Source organism: Osmerus eperlanus, chromosome 6, assembly GCF_963692335.1.
Source record: "Osmerus eperlanus chromosome 6, fOsmEpe2.1, whole genome shotgun sequence".
Classification (NCBI taxonomy): Eukaryota; Metazoa; Chordata; class Actinopteri; order Osmeriformes; family Osmeridae; genus Osmerus; species Osmerus eperlanus.
Genome location: NC_085023.1, coordinates 3,042,310 through 3,067,069, shown reverse-complemented (window position 1 = coordinate 3,067,069; position 24,760 = coordinate 3,042,310). Strand labels below are relative to the sequence as shown.

General features: G+C 45.1%; 1 protein-coding gene across 1 annotated transcript in view; it reads left to right on the top strand.

Moving 5' to 3' along the window:
* The window catches only part of eys (eyes shut homolog), a 190,205-nt gene that overhangs the window by 26,944 nt on the left and 138,501 nt on the right, over positions 1-24,760 (top strand). The window contains 10 exon segments of the mRNA XM_062464477.1: positions 243-406; positions 582-835; positions 2,254-2,358; positions 6,278-6,400; positions 8,801-8,914; positions 11,621-11,743; positions 18,138-18,248; positions 19,537-19,659; positions 19,996-20,109; positions 23,802-23,915. Coding sequence (XP_062320461.1) covers positions 243-406; positions 582-835; positions 2,254-2,358; positions 6,278-6,400; positions 8,801-8,914; positions 11,621-11,743; positions 18,138-18,248; positions 19,537-19,659; positions 19,996-20,109; positions 23,802-23,915 — 1,345 coding nt within the window.

Sequence of the window (24,760 nt, the reverse complement as noted above, 5' to 3'; positions counted from 1 at the left end):
GTGAATACTGTGCTGATAACCAAGTCAAGGTCACTGTGATGTGAATACTGTGCTGATAACCAAGTCAAGGTCACTGTGATGTGAATACTGTGCTGATAAGCAAGTCAAGGTCACTGCCTCCAACTGCCACAAATCAATAAGCCACTGTCACTGCGGTATTCAGGAGTCCATACCGTGCCTGCCTATTATAAGCTCTGTTCATTCCGGCCTTCTCTCCCTCTCCTCCCCTTACTTCCTGCTAGCCGTGTGCCAACGAGGGCCGCTGTGTGCTGAGCGACGGCAGCAGCTACACCTGCGTTTGCACCCCCGGGTGGGCCGGCCGCAACTGCCGCGTCAACGTCAACGACTGCGTCCGCCACCGGTGCCAGAACGGAGCCACGTGTGTGGACGGCGTCCACGGCTACAGGTGTGAGCTCAGCCAATCAGGTTAGGCCGCTCCAGTCGGCGGCGCAGGCTCCAGGCCGGCAACCCGCTTAGCACTGACTTAGCGGCGACACGTCGCAGACTGTTTGCTGTTCCAGCTGGGTTTGCGGAGATTGCGGACGTCCAGTCTGAGGTGGTTGTCTTGGCTCTCTCCCCAGCTGCTTGTGTCCCGGAGGGTTCCGCGGAGCCTTCTGCGAGGATGATGTGGACGCCTGCGTCGGCCATCGCTGCTCTCCACACGGAGTGTGTGTGAACCACAGGTACAACCACACCTGTCGCTGTGCGCCGGGGTTCCGTGGCCCGCTCTGCGACCAGGAGGCCGACGAATGCCAGAGATCTCCGTGCGCCAACGGAGCGACGTGCGTGGGCCGTGCGCTGAACTTCCTCTGTGTGTGTCCCCCTGGGTTTGAAGGTACGTCTGTCTGCTACCAGAAGTAACGACACAAGCATGCCTCCATGTACGCCTGCACATTTCATTCATTGGAGCGTGTGATATTTTTATTGTTTTGTTTCTTAACACGTTATTTAAACCAGCGGTGAGGGTTATTGGTCTCCAGAACTATATAAAGCTGTGCTGCTCAGTGGAACTCAGCATTTTACAACCCTCTCATCTATAAACGCCCCATAAAATGTACTTCTTTATTTATTTTATTGTTCTCAATGCCGGGGAACATTAATAATTTAGATCAGTTTTTGTATTCTGGCTGAATTATTAAGAAGACCTTAGACAGCGTATACCTCAGAAGGTTCTTTGCTAGCTTGACAGCCGGCAAACACTCCGCTATTACTGTGAACTTGAACACGCGCCGAGTGATTTAGCGTGTGCGCAGTGTGTTGGAGCCATGTGCAGGCTAAGGAACATTAGGTATGCCATCACCATGTGGTCATTGATTTAACGTGGTGCCACGTGGCAGATGGGATGCCTATGGGAACGTGAATGTGACATAAAGTTCCCTAAAGACAAGAGGAATCGGGGGGCCATAAATCAGTGAAGTTCATGGATGCACACTCACGGCGAAGGCCACACTTTCTCTCCGAGTGCTGAACTTGTGGAGCTTGTCTGTAGTTATGATGACAATCAACTCACCCAGGTGAGAAACGGTAACCACTTAACACATGTACTTGTTTGTTTAGCTTGAACTCTAGGGGGCATGTATTATTATGATATACAACATTCGTCGTTGTTATTGCTCTCTGAATATACATGCCACAATTCTCCAGTTCCAGTGACGCCTGCCTGGAGCTGGTTATCGGCCTTGTGTAAGGGCTCTGACAGCCTAATGACAGATCCTCAACACAACCAAAGATGTGTACGTTTACTCAGATAGCCCAGTGGTACGTCAGTGAATAGGAAGATATGTCTGTGAAACCATCAGGACATTCTAATTTCGGGAACTCAAAAGAGAGCAATTTAAACTGAATTGAATGTAAAAATAGAACTTTAAATGGCACACTGTCATGCTTTCATAATTGCCAACATATTCACTTAAATAGGGCACTATTTCAACAACTTGAGCTCAATCAAGTGAGGACACTGTGCACACATTAGCAACCACCATTTACCTATATGGACAGATTTGTCCTCATCTGCATATTGCTCAATGGGGCCAGACATGAATTACTTGGTTTGTGATACAACTGCAGTCAACATTGTGCTCTAGAGATCAGAGACTTTTCACAGGCCAATTCCCTGAATCAGGTATTTAATCCCCCGCCATGCCGGTACTGTAAATAGGAATCTGTTAGTAATGAAACTCCCTGGTAAAATAAATGTTAAACCCATATGAAGCATACAACTGCGGAATAAAATGTCTAATTCCTTTTTTACAGGTCGGTTTTGCTCTGAGAATGTAAACCCCTGCCGCTCCTGGCCTTGTCTCAACGGAGGGTCCTGTAGGAATCTGCTGGATGACTACATGTGTCAGTGCCCCTTTGGTGAGTAAAGGCAGCACAATATATAATTGTCATTGGAGTTGGAACAGTGTGTTTCTGATGTCAGGAAAATCTCTCTACTGTGTGTGTGTGTATACAGCACACTGTCTCTTCTCTCACTTCCTGTGAGAGAAGAAGGCAAACAAGCACAGCTTGTAAAGGTCCTGTGAGTATAAAACAACTTTGAGACATACATGTAGAAATGTTTGTGTATTAAGATGTCTGAGCATGGCACAGTCTGACACATGACTCCAGGGTAGTGCTGTCGATCTCTATGGACCTCCTCTTCTCTCACTTCCTGTAGCCTCCTCTCACTTCCTGTAGCCTCTTCTTATGTCACTTCCTGTAGCCTCCTCTCCCTTCCTGTAGCCTCTTCTTCTCTCCCTTCCTGTAGCCTCCTCTCACTTCCTGTAGCCTCCTCTCCCTTCCTGCATCCTCTTCTCTCCCTTCCTGTAGCCTCCTCTCACTTCCTGTAGCCTCCTCTCACTTCCTGTAGCCTCCTCTCACTTCCTGTAGCCTCCTCTCACTTCCTGTAGCCTCCTGTCCCTTCCTGTAGCCTCTTCTTCTCTCCCTTCCTGTAGCCTCCTGTCCCTTCCTGTAGCCTCCTGTCCCTTCCTGTAGCCTCCTCTCCCTTCCTGTAGCCTCCTCTCCCTTCCTGTAGCCTCCTCTCCCTTCCTGTAGCCTCTTCTTCTCTCACTTCCTGTAGCTTCCTCTCACTTCCTGTAGCCTCCTCTCACTTCCTGTAGCCTCCTCTCCCTTCCTGTAGCCTCTTCTTCTCTCACTTCCTGTAGCTTCCTCTCACTTCCTGTAGCCTCCTCTCCCTTCCTGTATCCTCTTCTTCTATCACTTCCTGCATCCCTTTCTTCTCTCACTTCCTGTAGCCTCTTCTTCTCTTACTTTCCTGTCCACGGTACTATAAGAGTCAACAGGCCAGAGCAGACACCTCGCTCCCCATCCAAACCAGGAGCCTTCATCAGATCTGACCCCATGCTTTTACCATGCGCAGCCCAATGCCCTCTCCGGTGGATCTGCGTGCGTTCTAGCTATGACTTCATCGAGAGAGGAAACCATCAGCGTAAATCTCTGTTAGAAATGCATGAGAATGGCTCCCCTGTGGGCTACTGGGAACTGACGCTGAGAGGAAACAGGCTGCAGATGTGTCAGTAAAACTACCATGATTGTTTTGATTTTGCGGGCAGATGCAGTGACGGAGGTGTGCCTAACGACTTTAGGTTTCTCTGTATTGAATTAGATAAGTGGTTTGTTGTGTTTGCTTTATAGATGGAACAGAACAGTAGTGACCCAAAGGTTAAACCAATTTTCACAATCATGCTTTAAATGTATGTGTTCCTTATCCCATTGAGCAGGAAATTCACAAATATACTTGTGCTTAGGGGGATTTGCCAACAAGGACAAACCTGAAAGCTACAATCCACCAAAAAACTGTAGAACTACTTCTCTCTTGCTGTCTTCGTCTGTGTGCTTTTCAAGGTAAACTATGCAGTTCAGGTAATGCAGGCTGTCCACAAATCTATCCACACATAAATTCAAACCTAATCCAAGTAAAGAGTCCAAAAGATGGAATATTTGGTTGTTTTACCGGCCATGTAAATCCACCAAGGGGACGAGAGTTTGGCCTGATGTGTGGAGGATGTCCCCCGAGTACAGCATCGTCGGCTCTTTAGATACCTTTCTCTTTTCTTCTCCTTATTGCACCTTTCACAGTGTGGTGGTGTTTGAATATTTCATGGCGTGCTGTTTTCCTGCTGTTCCTGCTTCCTCGGCGCACACACAACAATAATAGACTAAGTGTTGTTTAAACAACTTGTCAAGCAGGAACCCGGTTCTGCGTTTACGGCCGTCTCCTAGCCCACTTGGAATTTTCGTTTTCTCCATCATGAAGATAGAATGACACTTTCACCTTTTGTAATGGAAACTAAACAATCTTCACAGCGGTGGCTCGTAGGGGACATTTCATGTATAGACATCATACATTTGTCTTATCACAAACTGCATTAACATCAAATGAATAAAACACTGCTAGAATTCCTCTGAACATTTAACCGTAAATGTTGACCATTAACATATGTGTCTTGCTGGTTAAACAATATGGTATGTTATATTGTATTAGCAAAACAGTTTGAAATGCTGTATGTTGTTGATTAAGCCTGCACACAACCGGCTCCATTGTTGTTCGAGTCAGAATCTCCCTTGAGGTTCCTCCACTAGAGACAGTAGAACAGACCACACAGTCTCTCTGGCCCTGAGGAGTGGTTCCTTGAGGGTTGCACTATCAGATGGCATACAGGGAACGGGTGGCTAATTACCGTATTTTTCAAATTACTTTGAATAAATCCCCAACATAATTTAGTATGATGATTTCAGACATACCAATAGTTTCTTTGATACAGTATATGGATGAAATCACTGGTTGACGTATTGACGAGTTGTGTGTACGTCTTACCTGAATACAGTAGTTGCATGTTTGACCTTATATTTATTCAGTCCTTTGAATCAATCTGATCACTTAAATTGTGCATAAATGATGAGCTTTCCAACACGCTGTGATAACCTTGGGATTGGGAGGGAACATTCAGTTACTGTTCTCCAACTTCAAACCAGGGACGAGTGTGTGTTCTGCAGGATCCTATTCTCCATGACATGCCCTCATCCTCCGAACGAAATCCTATTATGCAAGATTTCCTCTCTTGGTTTAAGACAAAGGTACTTTATCTTGCACACCGTAAATTCCGAATGCAGCCCATGATTGAGAACTCCCAGGTATTGCTGTTCGTTTTGCTGCTGCGCTAAAGGAAGCTAATGGCAGCGCTGGGACGGCGCTGGCAGTCCCATTTGGAGATGGAGGCACTGCAAATGTGACATTCCTTCATGCAACATTAACCTCCGAGTGAATTGCACGCACAATTGGTTATTAAACACTTCTGGAGCACTTTGTTGGAGGCAATAGCTGTCCATTAACAACGTAGATTAATACATAGGATGTTGGAAGGGCATTCATTTGGCATTGATAGATGTAATGATATATATTTAGAAATGTGAGTTAACCTGCTTATGTAGATCAAAGGTTTAAACCGACGTAAACTCCTGCGTTGTGTGAAACACAATGATAATTCTGTTTGTTTTGACGTTCTCCTTTGTCCAGCTCTTCTTAGTGTCCTGAGACAGCACATCTGTGTAGGAGGCACATGCTGCGGCGGATTGCAGAGGGTTCTAGAACAAGATCAAATCTTTGGGCCATTTTTTCAATGATGTAATGATTTTCGGAGAAGGGTGAGGTGGCTCAGGAGGATGAGTCTAAATGAGACATTGATACTTTAATTACAGCCATGGTTCTTTCTACCGTGAGACGAGGCTTTCTTCAACCCTGTTTATTGCATAAACTGAACAGGCAGACGGCTGTGTCTTATGTATAACAACAGTTATCGACGTGGGTATCTATGAGACAGCTAGCACTGCAGCAGCGCTCGCAGACAAATGGGTATAGATCAGTGAGTTGGATGAGGCTCCCTGCCTGTAATTCCCACCATTAGCATACCGGGCAGCAGGTAAACTGCCTGAGGCCGAATCAATGGCTCCATAAATCAGATGCAGAGAGGATGTCTTTACCTAATAAAACATAAAACAGCCATAAATGTGTTTGGCATCCTGAAAAGTGTGTTTTATAGTCATTTGGTGAATTTGAAACTTTATGGCTTGCAAAGGTTTTTTTTTTTTATATATATATATATATATATATATATATATATATATATATATTTTTTTTTTTTAAGTATTCTCCTTGAAAATTGTGGTGCACTCTACCTTGTCCCTTTATGGAGTTCATATAGCTAAGTGCTGTCCTATCCAGCATCTTGTAATGGTGTCTATGTAGAGATGTGATTCATTGTCTGGACTCTTTCAGGTTTTGAAGGGAAAGATTGTTCCGAGGATGTGGACCTGTGCTCCCTGGAGATCTGCCAGGAACACAGTCTGAGATGCACAGAAACATGGGACGGACAGAATGTCACTTGCATCTGTGAGAAAGGTGAGTGGAAACTACATACAGTAGTGAATACACCCACTAAGGTGTCAATACTAAAATACTAGCCAATCAATACTAAACTGTAAACCAGTCAGTTGTTTAGACATAATAATTGATCAACCAGACATACTAGGCTCACATGTTGTTACTAGTTACCATTTTGTGGTGGCTGCATCTTTACAACTGCTAGATAACACACTCCGAGTGTAAAAGGTTTCCATGAAGGGTAAAATAAAAACTTAAACAGAAAGGCCAACGTCAAATCAATGCTGCTGTTGGGTCCTGATAAGGATATTACTTCCAATTCTTTTGATTTGATCCACAAAGAGAACTCTGTGCTGTATCCAGAGGGAATTGGAAGAGAAAAGCCATTAGTTGGGCCAGGATGACATTAGATGCAGTGATCACAGGTGAAATTGGCGTCCGGAACACTCCAGAAACGACCCTCCTGTCACCAGGGATCCTCTTAAATCCCTGTCGTACTACATTTCCAGTTCCTGACGCCCAGAGAAGTCTTGCAGAGCCACGGAGGAACTGACAGGTTTTACCAACAGTTCTTTCATCTGAAGCGCTCATATTCCCTCGTTTTAAAGGGCTGTTTTTGAATGAAACAAAATAGTTTAGCACTTCTGATGAAGTGTAAGAGTGTAATGTAATGAATGTCACGCTGCTAGCAGTCATTTATTAGTTTTAAGAACATTTTTCCATTTCCACATTATTCCACATGTTTATGAATCTGATAATTATGAGTTCAATGTAGGCCATGTGCATGTCACCATTATTAAAACCTGCTATGAAATCCTTCGTAATGGGTTCTGAAGAGCGCCCTTTGCAGTAGATGTAATTAGTTGTGGTTGTGTTTTAAACCAGGGTCTTGATGACCAGTGCACGATAAAGACCCTGGGGTGGTTCCTGTTGTCATAGTCAATCAAATCCTGTCGAATAATAATCCCTGCTGGGACGTTCCTGCAAGGATACATTTACATTTAGTCATTTAGCAGACGCTCTTATCCAGGATACGATGCAAGACTGCAGACATACATTATATTCCTTGATTGCAATTAGCCAGATTAAACCGTTCTGGAAAACCTTTTCCTCACGGTCAAACTGATCATCGTCCAACCACAGACTGCCCCCCCCCCCCCCCCCCCCTCAGCCTCATTCTCATCTGAATGATCATCACACAGGAGATCATGCAACCCAATCAATAACGGGGACTTCATTAGTTCTGTTGCACTTATGTTTGACGTACGTCAGCTTGAAGGATCGTGAGTGATTTCTTATGTAAATGAAACCCAGCCCACTGTGATCCCCTCGCCAGCCCACTCAAGGGCAAATTATGAGCCGCAGTCTCAGACATGTTTTGCCCTGGCAGTCCTGGCATCCATATTATCTATTGCTACAATGCCATATCTGCCGAGGGAGCATTATGGGACAGATTCCCCTGTGTATCCCTAGCACACCTGGCCGCTGTCCTTGTTGTAGGGCTCCACATGCAGGGGAGTTTTACAAGCTGAAAGCCTTCTTTTGGAACGTATGATTATGGTGGAGTACAGTTGGCTGCTGTCAGAGATGCAAGGTCAGTGAGGCCTATCCCAGATTCCCTGGTGGGTTTCAGGAAGGTTCTGCACCCAGAGGGAGCTGACCGACAGGACCTTCGTAAGACTGTCAGCTTGGTGGGTTTTTAATAGCGCTTGCCTTGACTTGGTATTTTACACTCACTCGAACACTCAGAAGTGCCCACTGTCAAACGTCTTTCAGCACAGTGCTAAAACTAGTCTTGAGGAGAATAAATGAAGGCTTGATTGTTCTGCATGGAGTGGAGCAGTGCGGACGTGTTATGCTGAGATGTTCGTTCAGTTTGCTGTCTTGTATTATCTTAGTGAATGTGTCATTTAAGCTTATATATAGAAATATATGCACTCATTGCTGTTTAGTCTGCACTCATGTATAATGGAATAATTATAGAATGTTTCTGGAACATTCTGTGCGGTGACTTCAGAGCTTGTCTGATGTGCCTTTGTGTGAGTTTGTGTGTCAGGACATAAAGGTGTGTGTGCATATGCGTGTGCGTGTGTGTGTGGTTACGCATACAGTATGCTTCTCTTCCTGTTTTCCAGTTTGTAGGAAGGTGAGGGCTGGCTCTGATCTTGGTCATGGCTGGATCTGGGCTGTTGTATGTAATGAATCTCAGAGGCAATGACTGGACCTTATTAAACATGATTAAATGAGCCAGTGGGCTGAGGCAGCGCGGCCACAGCAAGTTCCATGAATCAATAACAGCTTTGTAAAGCAGCTTTTGAGTGCGCTACAAAGTCATACAAATCCTAATTGGCTGAGGGATAAAACCAACCAACGGGAATCCAATAATGATCCTGTTTCTGTGTCCTTCCCCTTGCGCAGGCTTTGGCGGGCCGTTCTGTGAAGTAAATCTCGACGACTGTGAGTCCAGTCCCTGCCTCAACCAAGCAGTGTGTGTGGATGGTGTCGACCTGTATCAGTGCTTCTGCCCAGAGGGTAAGTCACAGTACCCTCCCCGTCTCCTCCACCCCCCACCGCCTACACCCACACAATCACTCACACACACACACACACACACACAGATGTGATTCTCACATCTTGACTGTCAGAATGAGGGATTCTTATCCCCTCGAACCGAACCTCTTGTCAGAACGACCTGGCTCTCTGCAGGGGAGCTTCTGCAGATTCAGCTCGGTCAGGATGAGTAGCGCTGTGGCTCGATGATGATCACGACTCGCACAATCCCTCCCAAGTTTATCCATGCCTGGAGAGATGGCTCACAGCAATGGTGTGATGGCAGTTGTCTGCCAAATGGCAGCCTCACGCAAACTCGTACAGAGACAGAGAACCACATGGCATCACAAGGAAGATTGAGTTAAATTACCGTATACACTACTACCAGCTGGCTCTATTCAATAAGACTCCATGAAGACTGGATTCCTTTGAGCTGGAAAGGGGGGGGGGGGGGGGGGGGGTAAGGTCAGAGGTTTGCATCCTCTCAGGACCCAAACCTGAACAGATCTGATGAGGCCTACACACTTGATTCAGCTTGGGGTATCACTCTAAACAATTAGTTAGAAACTTTTTTCCAATTGAGGAATATTTCCAAATTAAGAACAGTAGTGTCAAATGGTGAATTGGAGATGATTATTCATGCTTTTATTTCTTCTCGTTAAAGATTATTGTAATAGTCTTTTTACCTGTTTGAACAAGAAGGAGCTCGACCGTCTCCAGGTCGTTCAGAACTCAAGGCTTTTAACGCACATTAACAAAAGAGCACACATTACACCTGTTTTAGCATCACTTCACTGGTTACCAGTCCAGTACAGAATTCAATTTAAAATCCTGGTCCTCACCTTCAGAGCCCTAACTTCCTCCCTATATTTCTGATTTAATACAGCTTCATACCCCCACTCGAAATCTGAGGTCATTGGGTCAGAAGCTTTTAGTAGTTCCCTGTAATCATTTTAAAACTAGAGGGGATCGATCATTCCGAGCAGTGGCCCCTAGGTTGTGGAATGCCTTACCTCCCTTTCTACGGTGTGCGACTTCTGTCGAAGCTTTTAAAAAGCAACTCAAGACTTTGCTATTCAAGCAGGCTTTTAGTTAGTTGAGGGGTTTTTATGGTTGTCTGTCATGTTTTTCTATTTAAAATGTTCCTGTGTTCTTTATTTGTAGTGTTATATTGCATTTTGTTGGGAAGTACTTTGTGATTTTTATCTGCGAGAGGTGCTATACAAATAAACTTTACTTACTTACTTACTTACTACATGAATCTATATGTGACTTTGAGTTTAGAGAAGGGTTAAAGATTTTATCACAGATGTCTAGAAACTGAATCTGGAAATTAGGGTTAGCTACTGTAGCTAGCTACTAAATTGTAAAACGCAGGACCTAGATCTGGTTCATGTACGTACAGAACACATACTGCTGTAGCGTCTGCAGGTCTCTCCAGTCCTCTCATTGTAAATGAAGCTATATGAGGCTCATGAAGAGATGATGTGTATCCTTAACTATTCATCAACTTGGTGTAAGAATGTTAACGTGTTGTTGTTATTGAGTGAGTTGACTATTTCTTTCTTTTTCATGCCTACTGAAAACCTCCCAATTGCTCTGCATTCATATTTACAAACATTTATTATATTTCTGCTCTGATCTCATGAAATCATCCAGACACTTAAACAGCTTATTCATGTCGTAAATCGGCGAGAGTCGTTTATATCATTAGGCTTAGGAGAGGGAAATAAATCTCAGCAATTTTTCCCTCTAATTTCTTGGCTCAGGCGTTGTCCTACCTGTGAGACACAGCTCTGATTAAACCTCAATTGCGTACGAGGACTGTTATGCATTATTAATGAAGTCGGGATAATTGTCAAATTTTATGACATGGAGAGAGGTGGAAATTGGTTCCATGGTCAGTCTGAGGACTGATGAGAATGTGGCCTCTGTGAAGGTGCTGATGGTCTGGCATTAGTCACGGCTCTGCTGCAGCCGTGGCCTGTGACAGCGCTAATGATAGTCATTTTGTAGCGTGACCATGCAGCAGAATACGTTTATAGGAGCATAAAATGTCAGAAAATTGGAGCAGAGCTCCATCCTTCGCTTCACATTCTTAACCTTTTCTATTTCCCAGAGTCAGACTGTGCTGATGTAACTGTGAATGACTGGCGTGAGATCACTAAGTGATCAGGTGGGGTATGGGAAAGAAGACAGAATCAGATGATTTGGTTTTTCCTTCTGTTGTGGTTGCATGTCTGCATGTTGGTGAGAGGATACAGTAGCGCTGGGCTGTCCTGAGAGACCACACAGAGCCAGCCTGTCAGTCAGAGAGGATACATTTGCATTTTATTCATTTAGCGGACGTTTTGATTTGCAATTATTTCCAAAGCGATCTGTACGGTCTGTATTTACCAGACATTATCTTGGTGGTCAGAGTCAAGCAACAGTCTGTATTTACCAGACACCTCATCTCAGCTCAGCTATCAGGCACGGTGAATAGAAATAATAGCTTCATGACAAAATCAGTGAAAATTGTCACTACAGTGTGACAAGGAATAGCAACATGGTCGCTTCTCTGGTCCATCAGGGTGATCTGATTCGAAATGCTGTCTGCAGTGTTTTCTTTAGTTTGGTGTTTTTTTGCAGCCTGACTGTTTTGCAGTGTGTTTTGTCTGATAATGAGGTGTAATGTCTTCCTAACAGGCTTTGGGGGGATGAACTGTGAAATCAACTATGATGAATGTGACCAGGGATTCTGTGCCAACAATTCCACTTGCATCGACCAGGTTGCAGGCTACGAATGTGTCTGTCCATCTGGGTTTGCTGGTAAGACACTGATGCTGTTTATCATCATGAATTACATAAATCCTTTAACACAAAACGTTATGGATTAGATCTTCCCTTTTGCAGCCGTGCTTATACTGTATAAATGATTCATACGATACAGAGCAACACACTCACACAACACTACACTCACACAGCAACACACTCACACAACAACACACTCACACAGCAACACACTCACACAGCAACACACACACAACACTACACTCACACAACACTACACTCACACAGCAACACACTCACACAGCAACACACTCACACAGCAACACACTCACACAGCAACACACTCACACAGCAACACACTCACAACACAACACACTCACAACACAACACACTCACACAGCAACACACTCACACAGCAACACACTCACACAGCAACACACTCACACAGCAACACACACACAACACTACACTCACACAACACTACACTCACACAGCAACACACTCACACAGCAACACACTCACACAGCAACACACTCACACAGCAACACACTCACACAGCAACACACTCACACAACACTACACTCACACAGCAACACACTCACACAGCAACACACTCACACAGCAACACACTCACACAGCAACACACTCACACAGCAACACACACACAACACTACACTCACACAACACTACACTCACACAGCAACACACTCACACAGCAACACACTCACACAGCAACACACTCACACAACACTACACTCACACAGCAACACACTCACACAACACTACACTCACACAGCAACACACTCACACAGCAACACACTCACACAGCAACACACTCACACAGCAACACACTCACACAGCAACACACTCACACAGCAACACACTCACACAGCAACACACACACAACACTACACTCACACAACACTACACTCACACAGCAACACACTCACACAGCAACACACTCACACAGCAACACACTCACACAACACTACACTCACACAGCAACAAACTCACACAACACTACACTCACACAGCAACACACTCACACAACAACACACTCACACAGCAACACACTCACACAGCAACACACACACAACACTACACTCACACAACACTACACTCACACAGCAACACACTCACACAGCAACACACTCACACAGCAACACACTCACACAACAACACACTCACACAGCAACACTCTCACACAGCAACACTCTCACACAGCAACACACTCACACAGCAACACACTCACACAGCAACACACTCACACAGCAACACACTCACACAGCAACACACTCACACAGCAACACACACACAACACTACACTCACACAACAACACACTCACACAGCAACACACTCACACAGCAACACACTCACACAGCAACACACTCACACAGCAACACACTCACACAACAACACACTCACACAGCAACACACTCACACAGCAACACACTCACACAACAACACACTCACACAGCAACACACTCACACAGCAACACACTCACACAGCAACACACTCACACAGCAACACACACACAACACTACACTCACACAACACTACACTCACACAACAACACACTCACACAGCAACACACTCACACTGCAACACACTCACACAGCAACACACACACAACACTACACTCACACAGCAACACACTCACACAGCAACACACTCACACAGCAACACACTCACACAACAACACACTCACACAGCAACACACTCACACAGCAACACACTCACACAGCAACACACACACAACACTACACTCACACAACAACACACTCACACAGCAACACACTCACACAGCAACACACTCACACAGCAACACACTCACACAGCAACACACTCACACAACAACACACTCACACAGCAACACACTCACACAGCAACACACTCACACAACAACACACTCACACAACAACACACTCACACAGCAACACACTCACACAGCAACACACTCACACAACAACACACTCACACAGCAACACACACACAACACTACACTCACACAACAACACACTCACACAGCAACACACTCACACAGCAACACACTCACACAGCAACACACTCACACAACAACACACTCACACAGCAACACACTCACACAGCAACACACTCACACAACAACACACTCACACAACAACACACTCACACAGCAACACACTCACACAGCAACACACTCACACAACAACACACTCACACAGCAACACACTCACACAGCAACACACTCACACAACAACACACTCACACAGCAACACACTCACACAGCAACACACTCACACAACAACACACTCACACAGCAACACACTCACACAGCAACACACTCACACAGCAACACACTCACACAACAACACACTCACACAACAACACACTCACACAGCAACACACTCACACAGCAACACACTCACACAACAACACACTCACACAGCAACACACTCACACAGCAACACACTCACACAACAACACACTCACACAGCAACACACTCACACAGCAACACACTCACACAGCAACACACTCACACAGCAACACACACACAACACTACACTCACACAACACTACACTCACACAACAACACACTCACACAGCAACACACTCACACTGCAACACACTCACACAGCAACACACACACAACACTACACTCACACAGCAACACACTCACACAGCAACACACTCACACAGCAACACACTCACACAACAACACACTCACACAGCAACACACTCACACAGCAACACACTCACACAGCAACACACACACAACACTACACTCACACAACAACACACTCACACAGCAACACACTCACACAGCAACACACTCACACAACAACACACTCACACAGCAACACACTCACACAGCAACACACACACAACACTACACTCACACAACACTACACTCACACAGCAACACACTCACACAGCAACACACTCACACAGCAACACACTCACACAACAACACACTCACACAGCAACACACTCACACAGCAACACACTCACAACACAACACACTCACACAGCAACACACACACAACACTACACTCACACAACACTACACTCACACAGCAACACACTCACACAGCAACACACTCACACAGCAACACACTCACACAGCAACACACTCACACAACACTACACTCACACAGCAACAAACTCACACAACACTACACTCACACAGCAACACACTCACACAACAACACACTCACACAGCAACACACTCACACAGCAACACACACACAACACTACACTCACACAACACTACACTCACACAGCAACACACTCACACAGCAACACACTCACACAGCAACACACTCACACAACAACACACTCACACAGCAACACTCTCACACAGCAACACACTCACACAACAACACACTCACACAGCAACACACTCACACAGCAACACACTCACACAACAACACACTCACACAGCAACACACTCACACAGCAACACACTCACACAGCAACACACACACAACACTACACTCACACAACAACACACTCACACAGCAACACACTCACACAGCAACACACTCACACAGCAACACACTCACACAGCAACACACTCACACAGCAACACACTCACACAACAACACACTCACACAGCAACACACTCACACAGCAACACACTCACACAACAACACACTCACACAGCAACACACTCACACAGCAACACACTCACACAGCAACACACTCACACAGCAACACACACACAACACTACACTCACACAACACTACACTCACACAACAACACACTCACACAGCAACACACTCACACTGCAACACACTCACACAGCAACACACACACAACACTACACTCACACAGCAACACACTCACACAGCAACACACTCACACAGCAACACACTCACACAACAACACACTCACACAGCAACACACTCACACAGCAACACACTCACACAGCAACACACACACAACACTACACTCACACAACAACACACTCACACAGCAACACACTCACACAGCAACACACTCACACAGCAACACACTCACACAGCAACACACTCACACAACAACACACTCACACAGCAACACACTCACACAGCAACACACTCACACAACAACACACTCACACAGCAACACACTCACACAGCAACACACTCACACAGCAACACACTCACACAGCAACACACACACAACACTACACTCACACAACACTACACTCACACAACAACACACTCACACAGCAACACACTCACACTGCAACACACTCACACAGCAACACACACACAACACTACACTCACACAGCAACACACTCACACAGCAACACACTCACACAGCAACACACTCACACAACAACACACTCACACAGCAACACACTCACACAACACTACACTCACACAACAACACACTCACACAACACTACACTCAAAGGCTCTTTGGAACATTTGACTGTTCGATATTTAAAGTGGTTGAATCTTAAAAGACCGCAGGACGAACACCCAGGTCCAGTCATGCTCGGCTAAAAGCATTAAGCTCAGTTTCAAATGAGCAGCCGTCTCCTGTCAGAGAAGAAGACGGGTGGGGTCTGTTCACGCCGTCTCAGCCTTCCACGCGTAGAGCTGGGAGACTCACGGGCCTCACCGGGCCAACCGGGAGAGGTGTTTCTGGCATGAACGAAGCGCCCTGACTTTACTGTACACGTTCCGAGGGTTAGCTGTCCTGGTGGGCCTGCAGGAAGAGAGGTCCTCACACCAGGCAAGCAGCAGCTTCTCTCCCAGAGGGTTTACTTACAGTTAGGTCCATAAATATTTGGACATTGACACAATTTTCATCATTTTGGCTCTGTATACCACCACAATGGATTTGAAATGAAACAATCAAGATGTGCTTTAAGTGCAGACTTTCAGCTTTAATTTCAGGGTATTTACATCCAAATCAGGTGAACGGTGTATGAATTACAACACATTTTATATGTGCCCCCCCCCCTTTTTAAGGGCCCAAAAATAATTGGACAAACTAACATAATCACAAATCTAATTGTCACTTTTAATACTTGGTTGCAAATCCTTTGCAGTCAATGACAGCCTGAAGTCTGGAACCCATAGACATCACCAGATGCTGGGTTTCGTCCCTGGTGATGCTCTGCCAGGCCTCTACTGCAACTGTCTTCAGTTCCTGCTTGTTCTTGGGGCATTTTCCCTTCAGTTTTGTCTTTAGCAAGTGAAATGCATGCTCAATTGGATTTAGGTCAGGTGATTGACTTGGCCATTGCAGAACATTCCATTTCTTTGCCTTAAAAAACTCTTTGGTTGCTTTCGCAGTATGCTTCGGGTCATTGTCCATCTGCACTGTGAAGCGCCGTCCTATGAGTTCTGAAGCATTTGGCTGAATCTGAGCAGATAATATTGCCAGAAACACTTCAGAATTCATCCTACTGCTTTTGTCAGCAGTCACATCATCGATAAATACAAGGGAACCAGTTCCATTGGCAGCCATACATGCCCACGCCATAACACTACCTTCACCATGCTTCACTGATGAGGTGGTATGCTTTGGATCATGAGCAGTTCCTTCCCTTCTCCATACTCTTCTCTTCCCATCATTCTGGTACAAGTTGATCTTGGTCTCATCTGTCCATAGGATGTTGTTCCAGAACTGTACAGGGTCTTTTAGATGTTTTTTGGCAAACTCTAATCTGGTCTTCCTGTTTTTGAGACTCACCAATGGTTTACATCTTGTGGTGAACCCTCTGTATTTACTCTGGTGAAGTCTTCTCTTAATTTTTGACTTTGACACAGATACGCCTACCTCCTGGAGAGTGTTCTTGATCTGGACAACTGTTGTGAAGGGGTTTTTCTTCACCAGGGAAATAATTCTTCTGTCATCCACCACAGTTGTTTTCCGTGGCTTTTGGTGTTGCTGAGCTCACCAGTGCGTTCTTTCTTTTTAAGAATGTACCAAACAGTTGATTTGGCCATACCTAATGTTTTTGCTATCTCTCTGATAGGTTTGTTTTGATTTTTCAGCCTAACGATGGCTTGCTTCACTGATGGTGACAGCTCTTTGGACTTCATATTGAGAGTTGACAGCAACAGATTCCAAACACAAATACCATACTTGAAATGAACTCTAGACCTTTTATCTGCTCCTTGTCAATGAAATAACGAACTCCCATGAGGGAATAACATACACCTGGCCATGGAACAGCTGAGCAGCCAATTGTCCAATTACTTTTGGTCCCTTAAAAAGGGGGGGGCCACATATCAAATGTGTTGTAATTGCTACACCGTTCACCTGATTTGGATGTAAATACCCTGAAATTAAAGCTGAAAGTCTGCACTTAAAGCACATCTTGATTGTTTCATTTCAAATCCATTGTGGTGGTATACAGAGCCAAAATGATGAAAAATGTGTCAATGTCCAAATATTTATGGACCTAACTGTACATCCATCACTGTTCTTCTCCTGCCTCGCAGATGAAAACTGCTCCACGCCGGTTGCGGCGTGCGCCCCGGGGGACGATGTGTGCAGGAACGGCGGCACCTGCTACAGCTTCGGGGGAGAACCTCACTGTGCCTGCCCTCCAGGTCTGTCTCCCGCTCTCCATCCCCGTCCTGCTGGGTACTGTGGGCTGCTGTTCCTTACAACAGCCACTTCAAGGTGACGTGTTGCTGGGACGATAGGGGGAGGATCAGACACCAGTTGACTTTTCCACACCTTTTTGTTTTTGATGATTTCATGGAAATGCTTTAGCGAAATCAAGATAATGTGTCTGCATTTTGTGCTGAAGTATAGTATAAAATGAGGCCCATTATTCATCATGCACGAGCTGGCTTTAATGGGCGTTTTCACAGAACATCCGTCTCCTGGGTGAATCTACTGTCACCAACATGAGGCCTTTTCCATTGTTATTGATTACTCTGGGCCACAACCCACAGGGCCTTCCTCCTCCTCCTGACTCACACCCGCAACCTTGAGAAACAGAGCGTTTGTACCATTCCATGCCTTACTTAAATGACTTTCTAGTTACAATGTGGCATATACAAACTCCCCCTTAAGTCCCTTTGTGGGCTGGCGACTATATTTACACGGGGCTTCCAGCGCACCAGGCCGATGCTTGAGAATAAAATGTATGTAAATGATCAGAAGGGAAAATGTTGGCAATGACAGCATCTTGAGGGATGACAATCGGAGTGGTGTGCCTAGAGAGGAGATGGCCCCAGCATACAGATGGGGGATCCAGCACAGAGCACATCAATCGGCTCTTTGATCCTCACTCATCGGATCCACAATAACCCTGCCTCTGCCGTGAACGGGTGTGTGTGTGTCGAATCCATGTGACCCTGAGGGGGACTGGGTTGCGTGAAGCGCTGGCGAACGCCCCGAAATGTGTCTGCCAACATGGGCCGACGCTGAGAAACTCCCAGGAGCCATTGTGTCGATCGTCTGTGTCATCCCAGATCAAAGAGCGTGGATCTAGCGTGAGGCTTCCCATGACGGCGTTCAGCGCAGAGCGAGTAGGCCAAACATGTATTGAACCCCAGGGTAAACACTGGGAGCTGTTACTGAAGCAAAAGCAACAACAAAGATGTGTTACAGGGATGTGGTAGGTGGGGTGCTTATTGACTTAAAAAATCTGCCCACATATTAAAATTGTGGCTTGGCTGCGTTCATTCCAGTTGAGATGCAACAAAATCCACACGTTCACAAACTGGAGGGGTCAACAGAGCAGGACTTGTGTTGTTAACCAACCTGGAAGTGATGTTTGAGATGGAAGTGATGTTTGAGATGGAAGTGATGTTTGAGATGGAAGTGATGGTTGAGATGGAAGTGATGTTTGAGATGGAAGCTGATGTTCGTCTCCTCTCTGCCCAGGTCGAACAGGGCAGCACTGCGAGGGGAACACTGACCGCTGTGAGACCAAGCCCTGCGGTCCGCTCAGCATCTGCCGAGACTCCCTCCATGGCTACACTTGTTTCTGCGCCCCCGGATTTATAGGTGGGTGCGTTAACCAATGGGAGATGTCAAGACAATCGACCCCCTTGCCCCTCTGCTGTCAGAGGCTGTGCCTCCCGCGTTGCTAAGCTATCGTAAGAAACGCATTCCCCCTCCACATATCACAGGGAATACTCATTACGTACTTCCCTTTGACTCGACGGCTGTCCTTTGACACCCATTTATCCCAAAGAGACACTGGCTCTCCCCCCGCCTGCCCATAGCATTAAGCTCATGTGATTTAGGTGGGGTGGGGGTGGGGGGGGGGTCCTGTTTTCCACATTTGTCAACATCCTGCCGTCTGCTAAATGAAGTGAGTGGTGGCTCTGGCCTTGGCAGGCAGGAGGTGTGAGATGGAGGTTGATGAGTGCCTGAGTGTGCCGTGTCAGAACGGAGGGACCTGCTCCGACCAGCTGGACGCCTTCACCTGCACCTGCCCCCACGGAGTCTCAGGTAGGACACACTGAACCATCACTAATGAAACTCTTAATTTTTTTGCATTTGTAAATGTGTCATATTATTGCATTTGTATGGAATTATACAATACATAATTATAATATGAATAAAATATGAATACACTATATAACTAGAGAGGGTACAATTTCCTGGGAAATTGTGAGGTGTGCTTGTGGCTGCTGCAGCTAGGACAGTTTAACTAACTACATCACCTCCAAACCTATTGTTTAAACTAATATCAAATGTCCAAATATTTGGAGAAAGAGTTTTATGGGTGTATTTACATTTTACGATTAATATCTCTATCTTTTAAATAAGTATGTTCTGTATACTTATTATCTAACACTTGTATCTATGAAAAAAGCATACAGCATACTATTTTCTTTGCCTGTTGTTTACACTCTATACTTACACTCTATACTTTCACTGTGAGTGAAAGTATAGAATGAAACAGGGTTATCTTATCTTCCTGAGTGGAATAGGTAGGCCCTACCTTAAGGTAGAGGTGACGTGTGGCTTACATAGTTGAAACCATACCTTTACAAAAAATAAGTATACTTCATTCGTTTATTTTGTAAGTATACTTAGTATAAAAGTATACTATTATCATGTTACTTAAAGTATACTAGCAGTATACTTATTTATATACTATTTTTGTACTAAGTAAACTGAATTGGCCCACTTTTTAGGTCACTTAGTACACTTTAAAGTACAATTATAGTGTATTTCAAGGTTTACTTTTGAATACTGTAAAGTGGCCTGTGTCGTGCAATTTCAGTTCATCAAGTATACTTCCTAAAGTATTTCAAAGTATACTTTGGAATACTCTAAGGTAACCTGTGTAGTGCACTTTCAGTTCATAAAGTGTTCTTCCCAAAGTACTTAAAGTATACCTTGGAATACTCTAAAGTAACCTGTGTAGTGCACTTTCAGTTCATGAAGTATACTTCCTAAAGAGCCTCAAAGTATACTGGGCAATACTTTTAAGTGCACTTTCAATGTAAGTACTTCAAGAAGTAAACTTAATAAATGAGCCACGCTATCTTCATTTTTTCACGTCGTTATTTTGTTCTTCAGTCAGTTTGACAGTATAACCTTCAAATGCATAATGCAACCCTTCTGTCTTCTTCTTTCTCAAGTAGCTTTTTCTTTTTTCCATTAATACTCCAATTGATAATTATTACTATAAGATTATAGGGCTTCAGAATGTTTTGGCAGTAATTAAGGTTACTGCTTCAGTACCAAAAAAGATTCAATGTGCAATGCATAATAGATTTTCATAGACATGAATAATTAGAATGAGATGGATCTAAAAAATGTAACCTGTAATGTACTTTAAAATTATTTTGACTGTTTTTGCTGTATAATAATAGAAAACGTACATCCTACTCCAGAAGAAATGTATACCATTTTCTGTTTCTAAGCATACTTTTAAGAAGTATGCTTATCAAAAGTGAACTAAAAGTGTACTATCCATATTTTAGTATACTTATAGTATACTTTAAAACACTTCTTTTTTGTAAGGGTATACATAATAAAGAGTAGAAGCCGTATTGACCGCTGCTTCCTACTGGCGCTGACGAGCCGTGGGGCCGCCATCTTGGAACGGGCAACCGCTCCACCCAGTGTAATCTGTTTGGCTGGGGCAATGAGCTGTCAACGCATTTAATTAATCATACCGAACTGAATACCAAACAGATTTTCACGCGGTTTGCTTTGCTGCAAATGTCATACATGTAGCTATGACACAGGACATGGTTATTCTATTCACAAAATACAACCAATAGTACGGTAATGTTAAATCTTACTTGTGAAAAGTAATCCCCGAGCCCTGTTTGCGATTGTCTGCCGATTTGAGCAGGAATATGCTGCACAGTGCAGGCATCTTGTTTATTCTGATGCTACGCAACTAGGGATTTGCACTGTCCAAGATGGCGGCCGCATTTCTCGCGCCCAGCAGCCAATGCGGCGTCTACTCTTTATTGTGTCTATGGTTGAAACAGTTCAACGATGTGAAACTGTTGAAAACGGTTTGAAACTGTATCAAACCTAAGAAATTGGAAGACACCTTTGAAACAAGCTAATTCAAACTATGCCAATGTTCCTGAACAACAGCGCTACGACAGGGAGAACAAAGAAGACAAAAGCTGATTGGCTGGTAGCTAGAAGCTGGCTACCAGCTGGTAGACTAGCTGGTACATCCGGTGTTCTGGAGATCTACATGATAGCGGCTACAGTAGTACACATGAGGGATACCGGCTGTTGTCATACAGTAGTCCTTCGCTCCATGCCAGGGTTAAATAACTTCTAACTACTGTGTGGGATTGCTAACCAGAACTTCCGTTTTACAGTCGTAGACCTATGCTAGCACTAGCGGTACTTTTTGCCAAAACCGACGAAAATGCAGGGTGTTGTTTCACAGCTTATCAAGCTGGCTACATATGAGATATTAACACCCTGGCCGGTGACTGGGGCATTTTTCTATGCAGATAGTCGTTCCAGTTCTAGTCACTACCTCCAGTAAGCTAACTAGCTAGCTAACTGAGAAACATCTGCAAAACAAACAGGGCGACAATGTAGCGAGCTATGTTTCCTTTGATAACACCACCTTGTTTTGCATTTTTTGTCAGCTGTGGCTAGCTAGGCAGGTAGCAACACGACTCAAGACTTGTTCACTACGTTGGTCTCCACTGAATCAGACTTGTTCACTACTACGTTGGTCTCCACTGAATCAGACTTGTTCACTACGTTGGTCTCCACTGAATCAGACTTGTTCACTACTACGTTGGTCTCCACTGAATCAGACTTGTTCACTACGTTGGTCTCCACTGAATCAGACTTGTACTGCACATGCTTGCGTGTGTGACATTGTAATGTTTGTGAATGTTGCAAGCTTAGTGTTAGCGGCACATTTTGCCACAAAAACTGAAATATTTTGTAAACCGTGCAAAGGAATCTTCCAGAAAGTAATATCAGTAATATCTGTGTGTTGTATGCAGTGATAATCTGTGATTTGGTGAGCTGTGATTTGTTAAGCTGTAGGCGCTGTGGTCATGTGCACGGTCGTGAAGGGAGGAGGGGTGCGGAACACCCACGGTGGCCATCATTGCGGTCGCACAGCTCCACAGTATATTGGGGTTCGTCACTTAAAGCAATAACAGTAGCCCACCTCTGCTACCCGGCTCTTGATTAGCTATGCTAATGTACTCATATCCATGTAAATGTATTCCGTCTGCTACAAACTGCAGGAACACGCATTACAACAATGCCAGTGTTCATTATTTTCAAAATAGCGGGTCGTGTCAGGTGAAAGTGAGAGCATAAGCGCGGGTCGTTTAATGTCAGAAACGAGACACAGCGACATCGTCCAGGGTCATCAGGGTCATCAGGGTCATCAGGGTCATCGGTGAATACAAGACAGTTATGGTCTTCAATGGTGGGCTCTTAACCACTTCCATTCAGTTCCTCTCTGTCTCTCGTTCACTGACTCTTTTTCTCTCTCTTTCTCTTGTCTTTCGCGCTTGGTCTCTATATTTACCCCTCCCTCCCACCCTCTCTCTCTCTCTCTCTCTGTTTTTGTCTCGCTCTTTATTTCTCCCTTACTTTCTCGCTGTCTCTGTTGCTGTCTCTCTGTCTCTCTCATTAGACGTCGCCCCTGACTTGGTGCCGTCTCTTGTCTCTCCTCCCAGGGGACTACTGTGAAATCAACGTGGACGAGTGTCTGTCCTCGCCCTGCCTGCACAGTGGCTCCTGTGTGGACCAGGCCAACCGCTACCAGTGTGTCTGTCTGCCTGGCTTCACTGGTGAGGGCGCCACACAGGCCGGCTTCCACGCCACACGCATTGTCTTCAGCGGCCCCACACAAACTACACACTCGCAAGCGTTACAAACTGTGTTTATTTACTTTGAATAGATAGTTAGGATCTCAGGTTAGAGGATGGGGGTTAGTTTCTGGTTAACTCATAGGTTATTTGAGCATCTGTAGTACATAAGCTCCTCACAGTAAGCAAACTGCATCTTGGAGCGTTACTGGGCAAGTTTCCTGTTTCTGAGAACAACTTGCAGCAAATGCCACAGGTAAACACTCCGTCGCAATCATGGCAAGTGTCAACTGCAGTGGGAAAAACGCTGCCTCTTGACAAGTTGGCAGGAAGACAAGCTGAAGATATACTTTGTATATGGACAGCAAACACACACACACACACTCAGATGAATGTACAAACACACACACATACCCACATGACGGTACAAACACACACACACACCCACATGACGGTACAGACACACACACACACCCACATGACGGTACAGACACACACACATACCCACATGACGGTACAGACACACACACATACCCACATGACGGTACAGACACACACACATACCCACATGACGGTACAGACACACACACACACCCACATGACGGTACAGACACACACACATACCCACATGACGGTACAGACACACACACATACCCACATGACGGTACAGACACACACACACATACCCACATGACGGTACAGACACACACACATACCCACATGACGGTACAGACACACACACATACCCACATGACGGTACAGACACACACACATACCCACATGACGGTACAGACACACACACATACCCACATGACGGTACAGACACA